General features: G+C 37.5%; 1 protein-coding gene across 1 annotated transcript in view; it reads right to left on the bottom strand.

Annotated features, from left to right (window-relative positions):
• The window catches only part of pla2g4f.1 (phospholipase A2, group IVF, tandem duplicate 1), a 33,501-nt gene that overhangs the window by 15,298 nt on the left and 4,628 nt on the right, over nucleotides 1-13,575 (bottom strand). Inside the window, 10 exon segments of the mRNA XM_036593433.1 lie at nucleotides 366-504; nucleotides 633-667; nucleotides 2,970-3,071; nucleotides 5,577-5,725; nucleotides 6,012-6,066; nucleotides 7,097-7,139; nucleotides 8,604-8,644; nucleotides 9,814-9,843; nucleotides 10,493-10,621; nucleotides 11,989-12,125. Of these exon segments, the coding sequence (XP_036449326.1) occupies nucleotides 366-504; nucleotides 633-667; nucleotides 2,970-3,071; nucleotides 5,577-5,725; nucleotides 6,012-6,066; nucleotides 7,097-7,139; nucleotides 8,604-8,644; nucleotides 9,814-9,843; nucleotides 10,493-10,621; nucleotides 11,989-12,125 (860 nt within the window).

Below are 13,575 nucleotides of genomic sequence, written 5' to 3'. Positions count from 1 at the left end.
GCTGGGCAGCTGTGACCATTGGACTGAAGGCTCCACCATCTCTGTAACACCTGATTCACACATGCTACCTCTGTGTGGAGTGGAACAGCGAGAAAATTATACAGACATTCATTTTTCCAGACAGATAAATGGTCACCTCAGTCATTCTGATCAATAAAAACTTCATTTATGAAAGTACACGGTATATTTGTTTATCCTCGACAGCATTCTGACTTGTGCAACACTGAAAATTAGTCCCGCACTGCAAGGTACTGTGCCGGGTCCCATGGGAATCTGCAGTAGTGTAGACCTCAAGTTGCCTGTTCAGAAATGTATCTATGTGTATGTGTGTGTGTGAGTGTGTGTGTGTGTGTGTGTGTGTATACCCTGCTGGGATCAGGATCAGTGTTGAGGTTCAGAGCTCTTTTCAGAGCACGGGATGCCACTTCTTTCCTCTTCATCAGAAACGCCTTCTCTGCTTCAGGAATATCAAAATCCAGACGAACATTCAGCTCCTCTTCAGAGCTACAAACACACAGACACATCATCATCATCATCATCATCATCATCATGACACCACCTAACAGATCAAGCATAATTGTACGTAACAATTTATTAGGCCATGAATAAATGAACAAACCGATCGACTGTACCTGTCTGTTGTCTTCAAATGCAAATCTACATTATGCTGTGGGATAAAACATGAAACACTTTAATGATAATCCTAATTAAGGTTCATATTTAAGGTTCTTCAAATAGACAACAGAGGAACTAAGGGGAACTTTATGGAAGATCTGAAGGACCAGAGTATGGATGCTCCTACTCACAGAATGGTCTTTTCTGTATTTCTACTATTTACAACAGTTTGGAATAACAGTTAAACGAATCCAAACTTTGATTTAGGGTTCCTAAAAGTAGCCCCTTAAAGTAGTAGGGAGTGCATTTAAAAATACATACAGTACTGTGCAAAAGTCAGAGGCCGCCGTTCATTTACTTAATTTCCTGTCAAATTACATAGAATTAAATAGAAACGGTTCAGCCATTAAATAGTAACTATTAATTTTTCAGGAGGAGATTAGATTATAAGGTAACATAACATGATAAAAATATAATAAACCATAAGATAAGATAAAACATCAAGATCTGAAAACATCCACAAGTGTTTCTGTCCATCCTTCCACTGTGAGAAGACGACTCAGCGCTATGGGTCTGAAAGGATGTGTAACTGTCAAGAAGCCTCACTGAAAAAGGGAGACAGACACATCAAACAAAGAAGCTGAACAATGGAATGACCACCCCAGAGTCCAGACCTCAACATTACTGAATGTGTTTGATTACTTCAGAAAATGATCAAGATTAACAAATCAGGTAGGTCCAGTCTTTTGATTGCTACTGTAATTATGGAGGGGATGCATTTTCACTTAACAAGTTACCTTTAGAGATGTCAGTATTAGCATTTTCAGGGTTAAATTAGCCAAAAATGCTTTTAGTGTGGGCAGACAGGGTGGTTTTATATAGTTCATCTGAGAAAGTGGTTGAATTTATAAGGTTCTGTCTGCGTTCTGGGCAGTTTTGAGATATTGAGCTTCAAAGATTTTGCATTCCAAATAGCAAAACTGATGTGTCAACACGCCTCTTTAATATATGACAATAACAGACACCCTAAATGCTTTCTAAGTACATAATTATAAAAATCTATCAAATATGTAAATGTACAAAAATGGAACATAAATGCAGATAGAACCTTCAAATCCTAAGAACTCACTTTTCTGCTTGGAGTTATAAGGTTCTGCCTGATGAAACATGAAAAAAAGCAACAATTTTCAAGGAACACAGATAGTTTACACTCGTAATTTCTTTTGAAACATAAAATTTGTGTAACAGAGTGTTTACATGATCAGAAAGTTAAATGTAATGCTTTTTTGAAATTTTTATGACATTTATTTTTATTATTTACATATTTTTTATGACATTTCCTGTTTTAGGACAAATCATCTTTTTCTTATTCAAAAAAGCATTGATTGTTAGATTAAGTATGAAGGTCAGTGCTAAATATTTTGTGAAGTGTAGAGGTCAGTTTTAGGTAGGAAGCATATGTTTAATAGGTGTCACAGCAACCAGTTACTGCTGTATGTCCCAGCAGGTCAGTGTAGCCGGTCAGTCTTAAGTCAGTACGAGGTTTTATTTTATATCAGAAATGTGACTCTAATGAGCCAAATACCTTTTTTTGGGAGAAAGAAGAAAAAGAAAAGATGAATGAATGAATGAATGAAATTGTTTATGTTGTAATTAAGAGCCCAACAATTCAAATGTGCACTATTTAATTGTCTTTAAGGCTTAATATTTATAACATTTAAGACAAGACTTTTTTGGGGACTTTAAGAAGACAGGCAGAGTTTCAGCAACATGTTTTCATGTTTCATAAAGTTGTATAAACTTTTCCCGCAGTCACTGAGCAGAGCGGCGACATGACAAAGAAGCAGAACCTGATTGGTCCTCTTGTGTGTATTCGAATCTTATAGAGCTAAGTCAGAGTTTGACTTTGAAGATAGAACCTTTCTGTTTTCTAGATAAAGAGTCCAAAAATGTATATAACTTAATATAATGTTATGAAGTTGTCACAGAATAAGAATAACTCGTTTGACAAAAATGTCAGATTTAAATAATATTAAAAAGTCAAAAAATAGTCAAAATAAATAATATTTTAAAAAATTGGGATTTGACTAGTGCCCAGTATTTTACATTTACCATCCAATACAAGTTAATTCAATCAATTATTTGTTTAATTAATTAAATTAAATCAGGTGTACTGCTGATGGAAATGAATAAATTAATTTCTTGTAATGTTATATAGTTTTTATAATGGAAAAAATACACTGACTGCCCATATAAATAGTGGTAATAGTTTAGCATGACTGCCTCAGACTTCTGCACAGTACTGTGTGTGAAATGTCAGTGTTAGTGAGCAGAAAACACTCAGTCAGCCTCACCTTTGCCATGGGGAGAGAGAGAGTCAGCTCAGTTTTTGGTGTAAATGGGGTTACAGTGACAGACGCTTGATCAGGACCTTTTTCACCATCTTCCTCAACAGACTACACACATCAGACAACATACACAACAAAAGGAAGATCAGATAAAGACCTCTCTGTTAGTTTCCTCTAGAACAGCTTTAGATCCAGTTAGAAAACCAACAGTCAAAGGTCACCTCTAAACCATTAGGATCCTTTACATTGTGGTATCAACCCATCAGAAAAAGCCAGAACACATTAGAAACCAACTAAGAACCAACAGAATCGTTTAATGGAGGTGCTGCGGTGTGTCTGGCTCTAGACATCAAACACATTTACGTTACACGTTGACTCTCAAACAGACTTGTTTCCAGGGTTTCTGCCGTCATGTTACTGTTTCCATTAAAAAAAACTTGCAGAAAAAGAACCATTAGAAACAATTAGGATTAAAACCTAATGGTTTTGCTTTCTTGTTGGAATTGTCTTAATGGTTTCCAAGACTACTTTCCTGCACAACACATTTAGATCCCATTAGCAAACCATCAAATGCATTTAGAATTAGTTATTTGTGAGTCCTTTACATTGTGATATAAACCCATTAAAAAAGCCAAAACACCTTACAAAACCATCAGGAACCAACAGAAACACTTGGTCACTAAATGGTTTCCATGTTTTTTCAGCAGGGATGTACAAAAGTACAGACAAAAGGCTTCAAGGTGCTACCAGAGCCAGTTTATGGGAAGCCTGGCCTCTTCCTATTTCCCCCGTTATATCAAAAACATGACTGCCAAAGAGCAGAAGGCACCCGTGAGCAGTGAATCAGTAAATGGGGGTAAATGGAGCTAAATGGTTAAAAATGAAAAGTTAAAATAGTTTCTAATCACTCTTCTGGAACTTTCCTTTAATTTAAGTAGAAGGATGTATTTCACTAAAGCAAAGAAAACACCTGTATGTTTGCTTTTTTCTACAGCTAACAGGTTTTGGGCAGCAGAAAGCTGACATCACTGCTATTGAGTGCTGATTGGTTGGCAAGCAGAGCAGCTCATTGGTTGTTTGTGCTCACTGACATAATAAACGCACATAAAGTGCCATTTTAAACTCCTATAACTCAAGTTTAAAAGCATTTAAAAATATAACAGCAGTGTTCAAATGTTTTATGCTGTGTTCAGGAAATAAATGTATTCTTTTACATTAAAATATTTCAGCATTTATAAACTGTGGTTTTGCTCAAATGCCCAATATTAACCTGTTCATTTTGGACTCGCTCGGAAGCGCCCTCTAGTGTTTGAGAAACCCGGAAGACATTACAGAGTGAATTCTCGTCTCTACAAGTTCTCTGACGCTACCACTGTTTTTAGCTAGGCTAACATACTTGACTCAGTTTGAGGCAGGTTTGTGTTGATTTAGGCATGTTTGTTAATTGCTAACTAGTTTCTCTTAAGTTTAAACTGCAACTCACAGGCAGAAAACATTCTCTCATGCTGCCCGTAAACAGAAGTTCATTTAAAGCAATAAAGATTAAATTAAGATTAAAGAAAAATCTAATTTCCCCCATTATGTCAAAGTAGTCGATCAGCAAAGGCATGTTGGCTTCTTTAGTTTTGCACCAGGGCTACAAGGCTAATGTAGCGAACAAGGCTAACAGGTAAGGGAAACTGATGTAGTTATCAATTAGCAAACCGCATGCCTAAATCATCATAAACTTGCCTCTGTACAAAACTTCAAAACTTTCTCAGTACTTTTGTACATTTGCGTAGAAACAGTTTGTCATACAGTGTCAGAAAACCCGGAAACAAGTCTAGGATGCCATAAGTCGATATGTAATTAATGTAAATGTATTTTATTTCTAAAGACTATCACGCACTGGACATGCTACACCACCTAGCAGGCGTCACAGTGAGAACACTGATAAGCATCAAGCTAAAACTCATTTTACACCCTTCTTGCCTAGATCTAATGAAATAAACCTTCAGGTCTGGTATCAGCTAACTGTGTTCAACAGGAAAAACTAATGCTAGGCTAGTTAACTAGCTAGTCTGTTTTTCTTGCAAATTTGAATATAGGCCTGTCACAATCATGAATTTTCTTCATTTTATGGAACTACTAAAGTACTAAAGGAGCTAAACTGTCTGATTATCTACTTACAGATGTTTACACAACCAAGCAAAACTTACATTTTAAGTAAAAATGTGAGCAAAAAAGACTTGTTATGCTAGCATACATGCTAATATTTGCATTAGCTATCCTCACAGTCAAACTAACAAAGACGCATTCACCCTAAACATGTTACGGAACCCAGTTAAGAGTTAGAACTTCAAGTACAAGAAAAGTTATAAGATAGAATTGATTTGTTTACATTTATTTGGCTCAAGCCAACTGAAACTCATCTGGCTCACATTGTGCTGTTGTGATATAAAACAACGAATTATGAAATCTAATGACTGTGTGAAAACTGCAGTCTTTTTAAATAATTGTAATTATCTCAAATAATTGTGATCAGGTGATTATGTAATAATTGTGACAGGCCCACGTCCATTACCATTCAAGGGAATTGCCTGTGACTAGGCTAATCATGTAGTTAACACATACATTTGAGCTGTGTGTTCTGAGTCCAATCTCAGTCTCCAGCTCTCTGTTGATGTAGTAGCGAAGCGTTTGCAGGAGGCCCATGTTTTTGGATGGACAGAAGACGTGGTCTTCTTTATATGCGCCTTTTAGGCTTAGCACCAGGTCCTGACCTACCGGACCGTTGGATCAAAACACAAGAAGTCAAAACAAACAGTATGATTAGTAGATTTACAATCAAATTCCATTCTGTACAGACATGTTCAGGTCTGCACTTCTGACTTCATTAAGCGTTTTGATGTTAAACAGTCTCAAAAAACATGCCAAAAAAATAAAAGTTAAATAAAAACTGTATACACGGCAATAACTTTTGATCAAATTTGAAAGTAGAATAAAATATCTCTTCTTCCACTTACTAACACAAAAAAGAAATGATTCATATAAAATGAACTGTCTCACCTTCAGTGGGCAGCTCTTTGTCTAACTTGACCTCCAGAGTGGACAGTGGGGCCGCCTACAATTACAGGAAAAGAGTTAAAGCAAACTTTATTAGCTCCACTTATAACTCCACCATGTAAGTGTACAGTTACAGACTACACTACATTATACTACGTCTGTGGCAGGTCCTCACCATACTACTTTTTCCACCACCTCCGCTGGTTGTGGTACTATGAGCTGATACTGTCCCACTTCTGACACCAGTGTGGCATCAGTGAAGATGAAAGCATGCAAAATATTGCACTTCAAAGGTGAATGCTCTTTAACTGAACAGGCAGCAAGGGAGAACCGCTGCTTAGTGCTCCCAGGGGAACACAAGCCAGCAGCAGGATGCTACAGTATGTTAGCATAGACAAAAATGTTAGGTAACAGCTAACTAAAACTGTGGTTACACTGGATTGCCACCTGAACAGCTAACACTAGCTAGTTAACTAGTTTTTTTTTTTGCAAATATAAGTGATAAGTGACGTTATATTGACTGAGGAGTTGTTCAACCGTTTATTTATTTCTTTTCAGAAAGATACCAAGAATTGCCCTCTTGTTCCCAGATAGCAGACAGTTGTGGGCCATTGTTGGTTGACTACCACAATAAGGCTGACATGGTTTAGACTGGTTTTCGCAAGGATTTCACAGCGTAATGTGGTCAGGAAACATGTGGCCGACAGGAACAGTCTGTAATGAACAATTACAGACTGCTGATTGCAGAGCAGATTTAAAAATGACAAGAAAAACACACCCGCTAGAAAAAATGTATATGTAAGCAAACATACGATGGTATCTTGCTTCATAGAAACAGACAAAACAGTGGAATAGCTATTAAAAATGTGATGCTAAACACCACATATTGTTTTAATCCAGCGACTATGTCTTTTTTATATTGTCATGGTACACAAGCCCGCTAGCTTATAGATCTATTTCAGGCCTACAATTATACTTTAAAACAAAAACAGCTCTTGAATACAGCATGGTTTAATCTTAATGAATCATAATGCACATTGCATGATAACACTGTAGATTTGCCTGTGCAGGATGTAACATGTTCTTACCACTAAAACTCCATTGGAGAGGTACTGTCCAGGTTCTTCAGAACTGTAACACAAATACAGATCCGTTAGGTTCAGTTTAATGTGCAGATTAGAGAAAACTGGATTAAAGTACATTGAGCTCTATCAGCTAAAAGAAAGTCAGTCCTATGTTTAAAAATCTAAGTCTAGTATATATGATAGCAGATCTACAGTATCTGTCCAAAAGTATCCAGACAGCCCTTCTAATGAGTGAATTTAGCTACTTAAAGGTCACCCATTTGCTGACACAATAGAATGGGACACTGCTGCACTGAAGTCACCATGCCTAATGGGGCTGTGGAGCAGTGGAACTGAGTTCTCTGAAGTGATGGAGCTCCATCTAATACCTTTGGGATAAGTTGGAGTTATCCAGAACTGACCATCAAACAAAAGTACCTGACCTCACTAAAGTTCAATCAAATCCTCACAGCAATGTTCAACATCTAGGGATTTATTTGTTTATTTTTAGGATCCCCATTAGCTGCTATCACGATAGCTGCTATTCTTCCTGGGGTCTGGTAGACAGACTATACATTACAAAATAGTGCAATAACAATCAGTGAAACAACTCATAAAAAATAAAAGAAAAACAAAAAGAAACTGAGAAAAAACAAAACAATGAAAAATGGAAAACGACATAGTAGGACAATTTAAAACATAAAATAAAAGCCCTCCCAGAAGAGTAGAGGCTGTTACTGCAGCAGGGGGACAAACTCACATTTTTTTAAACTTCTGCATAAAGCAATGATTAAGACAAAACCATTCAGAGTTGTCAGAATAGTTCACAGTGGTGGTGATAGGAACCAGACATCCACTACTAAAAGCTCCCTCACAGAAAGTTACTACATGAAATGGTTATGAATAAAATACCTGCTGTCTGAAACACTGTTTTGACATAAGCTTTTGGGCTTTAAATCTTCTCATTGTGGAGGGGTAAATTCAGGGTGTTGTGAGGCAAAAGTAGTCCCCAAAGAAAACTTATTATTTCAGATTTTCCACTATTTTCCCCATCATCAACATTCCATGTAAACTCAGAAGACACGTGTAGGTTCACTGGTGCTTTTGGATAGTACATAAAATGTCTGTTTTTGGTTGTAGTCATGGCGACCCCTGGTTCCTATCACCACCACTGTAAAGACTATAAAGACATCTGAACTATTTCACACCAAACCACTCTGAATCATTCTGCTCACATCTCAGACACTGAATCACGTGGAAATTACACTTTAACACCATTGGTTTAAGAAGAAACTCTGATGTCTACAAACTTTTGGACATATACAGCATCGATGTTTTTGTGTAAAACAGCTTAGCGATTCAACTGTGAAGCTGTGGCTCCTCCTCATTCACTTCCCAGCTACTTCAGTCAATAAACTCTCATTTACAATCATATTCGAAAGATTTAATCCAGGATTTTATACAAATGTGTGCTGTGTTCTCGCAACTCAGTTTGTCAGCTTTCACTTGGTGACAACATTTCCACACTTACCTCTCTGTTATCTCAAATTCCACCCACAACTCATCCTTTGTCTGGAAATAGAACCACAACAGCAGCCCATCACCAAAATGTCTTTACATAATCACATTTATACATGCTAATGTTTGTCCCAGGTTAGTCCTGGTCAGTTTGTTCTTGAATGCATGCTGTTAGTTCTCCGCTCCAACTCCTCTACATGCGACCATATGGCTGAAAAGACAGCTGTGGGTGAAAGCTCACACTGTCTATTGAGCGCGCATGTGCAGCGCACCAAGCACTTTTTGAGGTACACTACTGAATTAAAGGAATAAAATCAAATTTGCTCACTTTCCCCACCCTTAACCCAAAAGTAGTCAATCAGCAAAGACACTGGAGCTATGAGGCTAATATAGCTAACAAGAAATGCAGCTAAGTAACCAATCAGCATGGTGCTAACTGCATGCCTAAATCATATACTCACCTCAAAGCATGTAGAGTTGTTCAGTATCTCTAATAGTCTTTATTTTGTGGTTTCTGACGCGGTATGGCATGCTGTTATCTACAAACATGGAGTACAGTATGCCACATAGCTAAAAACGGGAGTAGCAACCAAGAAGCCTTCATTTTGCCCATATTTCTGTCCGTGTTTATAAAAAACAGTATGTCTTATGGTGTCAGAAACCACATAATCAAGTCTATGATTAACAACTCCACATGGTTTGTGTGATGATTTAAGCTTGCGGTTAGCACAATGCTAACTGGTGGCCTAAGGTTATTAGTTCTACATTTAAATGTATGGTGTTTGGCAGACACTCTAATCCAGAGGGACTTTTAATCATGTTGCAGAGAGAGGTGAACATAGTGTTAGCAGTCTAGTCCAAGGACTCGTATTGGTGTAGCAGTGCGTGCTGCTTGCACACAGCACAGATTAGCATGCATTTCATGCTTGTCTAAGGCAGTAGTGTTATCCAGTTAACTATACCAACCAAATGAATTTCACCAGACGAGCATCTGTAGCTACAAACATAAATAAAAATACACTGAATTGTAGTGATTTAGTTTTTTTTTGTGAAAAATGTACATACTTGCCAATATTCTAATGAAGCAAATGTTGTCAGTGTTGCTAGACTGTATTGAAGTGTGAGCTTTTACCCTCTGCCCTCTACCTCCAGCCCAGAAACAGCACAGTCCCAAACCTACAACTCCTACATTTCTCTGCATGCAACTGTAAAGCTTCTCTTACCTTCTCACTCTCTGGCATATTCTGCTGGGCCTAAGCAAGACAACTGAAAAGCTCAGTGGCTGCTGCTCTACTGTAGCAGCACTTTTCAAATGACAAAAGATAAACTCAAAAGTGGCCAAATTTCACCACAATTGTCATAATGTTTCCATGTTACAGGTTTAAAGTAATGAATCTACAGTAGTACAATGTAAAAAGGTGGTATTGATATAATTTTGACAGAAGCACAAAACAAAATGACCAGCGTTGAATGAACTCTCACTAAGGATGTACCGAACATGAAATTTTACGTCCAATTCCAATTCTTTTTACGATGGCCGATATTGGTCATTTTTTAGCAGCTTTTTTTTTCCCCTGAAATGTGCACATGACACACACTAGCACATTTTCAGCACTTTCTCTTAGCATTTTGAAAGAACTTTCCCAAATGGCGCACTGTCAAAACATTGGCTCTATCATCGACACATCGTGATTTAGATCCCCAGTAATGCTATAGCCATCCACTTGCCTGGAGTCAGCCTACCCAGAGTACAATATCCACATATCCTTTACCTCATAGATTTGCAACACAGATCAGTCAAAATCTGATTAATAAATTGTCCAATTGCATTTTGGGAGTACATGCATCCCCCCCGTACCGTGCTGAATTAACACGTACAGTCTCAGATTAACACCGACTGACCTTATCATCAGTGATGAAGACTTTGGTCTCCTTCTGTCCCAGTGTGAGGTTGCTGATGTCGAACAAGATGCTGGTGCAGAGGTCGTCTTGTAATATGTCTTGGTCGTAGACGTTTAACTCCAGAATATTCTGTAGGACAAGACAACAGTGTCTTTGGTTAGACTGGCAAATCTTATAATAGCTAAAATGTACAATTTTCTGAAGGGCAGCTGTTCAAGGTCAGTTTCACAGAGGCTGTTTGGTTTATAACAGTAGAAGTGCTTTTTTATACACTTTAATCTCTACACTTATTAAGACCTTTTCCACACACCCAAACGTTTACAATGGAAAATAAGAAGGTGTACGCTAACATAGCAGACTCTGTGGAGAAGAAATACAGAGTGCACTGTCCTACAGAATATATTTCCAATTCTGATGCTGAAGGTTCAGTATTCTACAGAATATATTTCCAATTCTGATACTGAAGATCCAGTGCCCTACAGAGTTTATTTCCAACTCTGGAAATCCGGTAGCATCCTGAGTTTATTTCCAATTTCTATACTGTAGATCCAATACCCCACAGAGTTTTTTCCAATTCTGATACTGAAAATCCAATACCCTACATAGTCTATTTCCAATTCTGATACTGAAGATCCAATACCCTACAGAGTTTATTTCCAAATTCTGATACCGTGACAAGATCCACGATGTGATCCATACACTAGTTTATTTCCAATTCTGATACTGAAGGTCGAGTGTCCTACAGAGTTTATTTGCAATTCTGATACTGTAGATCCAACCCTGGAGATTCAATACCCTACAGGGTTTATTTTCAGTCTGACACTGGAAATCCAATAACCTAGAGTTTCTTTCCAATTCTGATTCTGGAACTCCAGTAACCCACAAATTTTATTTTCAACCATGGAGATCCAACACCCCACAGAGTTTATTTCCAACACTAACACTGGGGAACCAATAAAATACTGCATTTATTTCCAACCCTAGAGATCCAATACCTTGCAGAGTTTGTAGGTGCAACACCTAACTCTACTGTTCTTCCAATTTAATTACGTCATTCTCTCACAGTGCAAGTGTAAGGTAACCTAGGTGGTACAGCCCTGATTTGCCAATTGTAATTGGTCAGTTAATGAGTCTTGTAGAGTGGTCATTAGCCTGTTCAAAATCGCTGCTGACACAGTGGTTGACTAGTTAATATTTTACACTGCTAGTTCATAAATAAAATAAGTGGTTTATTTTTAAGGAGGACAATGTCCATTGCGATGTTTCTTCTGTTTCTTTCTTTCTTTTATTTTCTGTTAGTATTTTTGTTTCTGCTTTACAGCAGCTACAGAGCAATGTCAGAGAAATGGTCCTGATTAGACGGAGCAAAAAGGCAGCTGAGGACACACAGATTGGAGTGACCTGGTCTGACTCCTGGTTTGAAAACATGTCCGGCGATAATACTGGGCATGTTAGATTAGGTTTGGAACTGAACCCAGGCTGAAGCGCTGACTCACCTTGACCTGGCCGTGCACACGAAAGTGGAAAGTTTCGTTCCACTCGGGTTTGTTGTTGTTAGGGATACACCTGGTACGGAGAGTACGGGCCGAAGCTGTGGGCAGGTGCAAGGTGACGTAGAGGTCAGACTCGGACACTGTGGGGCGAAAAGTAAGGCAGAAAATGGGTATTAAACTCTTGCAGACTGTTACAGGTTAATCATTATGCGGCATTACTAGCCTCAGTGTTATCAGCATATCATGTGATTTTCGCAAACTAAGAAGTGAAAGAGAGAGTTGATGTTGTTCTCCAATTTAGACTCACGCATCTGTAATGGTCCGGGGCGCATTTCAACAGAACTGGTGACTCATTCAAGAGTGGCAACCTTCATTAACATTCAATTATTCAAGCTAAAACTAACAAAGAAACAGTCCTAATTACTGCACCTTTGAACACAATATGCTCAAGCACCATGGCCTAAACATGTTATGAAGCACTATTTACTTTGTTTACTTTATTGATTTTTGCAAAATCCTCACATATTAGCTTCATGACTGGGAAGTTTATTTTAGGCATCTTAAAGGAACGGCCTTCAGGAATGACCATTTCTGTAGTATAAGGTTTAGGCTATAGTATAACGTACTATATAAAGTATTCACTTCCATTGAACTTTTATGTATTTAACTGAGAATTCAGAGTTTATACAGAGTTTATTCCAAATCTGATACTGAAGATCCAATACCCTACAGAGTTTATTTCCAAATCTGATGCTAAAAGATCCAATAACCTACAGAGTTTATTTCCAAATCAGATACTTAAGATCCAATACCCCACAGAGTTAATTTCTAATTCTGATACTGAAGATCCAATAACCTACAGAGTTTATTTCCAATTCTGATACTGTAGATCTAATACCCTACAGAGTTTATTTCTAATTCTGATACTGAAGATCCAATAACCTACAGAGTTTATTTCCAAATCTGATACTTAAGATCCAATACCCCACAGAGTTTAGTTCTAATTAACTGAATATGAAGATCCAAATAAACTACAGAGTTTATTATCCAAATCTGATACTTATAGATCCAATACCCCACAGAGTTTAGTTCTAATTCTGATACTGAAGATCCAATAACCTACAGAGTTTATTTCCAAATCTGATACTTAAGATCCAATACCCCACAGAGTTTAGTTCTAATTCTGATACTGAAGATCCAATAACCTACAGAGTTTATTTCCAAATCTGATACTAAAAGATCCAATACCCTACAGAGTTTATTTCCAAATCAGATACTTAAGATCCAATACCCTACAAAGTTTATTTCCAAATCTGATGCTAAAAGATCCAATACCCTACAGAGTTTATTTCCAAATCTGATACTTAAGATCCAATACCCCACAGAGTTTATTTCTAATTCTGATACTGAAGATCCAATAACCTACAGAGTTTATTTCCAATTCTGGTACTGTAGATCCAATACCCTACAGAGTTTATTTCCAAATCTGATGCTAAAAGATCCAAAAACCTACAGAGTTTATTTCCAAATCAGATACTTAAGATCCAATACCCTACAGAGTTTATTTCTAATTCTGATACTGAAGATCCA

This window comes from Colossoma macropomum, unplaced genomic scaffold, assembly GCF_904425465.1.
Source record: "Colossoma macropomum unplaced genomic scaffold, Colossoma_macropomum, whole genome shotgun sequence".
In the NCBI taxonomy this organism is placed as follows: Eukaryota; Metazoa; Chordata; class Actinopteri; order Characiformes; family Serrasalmidae; genus Colossoma; species Colossoma macropomum.
The sequence above is the reverse complement of the archived record's forward strand: the minus strand, read 5'-3'. Positions and strand labels throughout refer to the sequence as shown.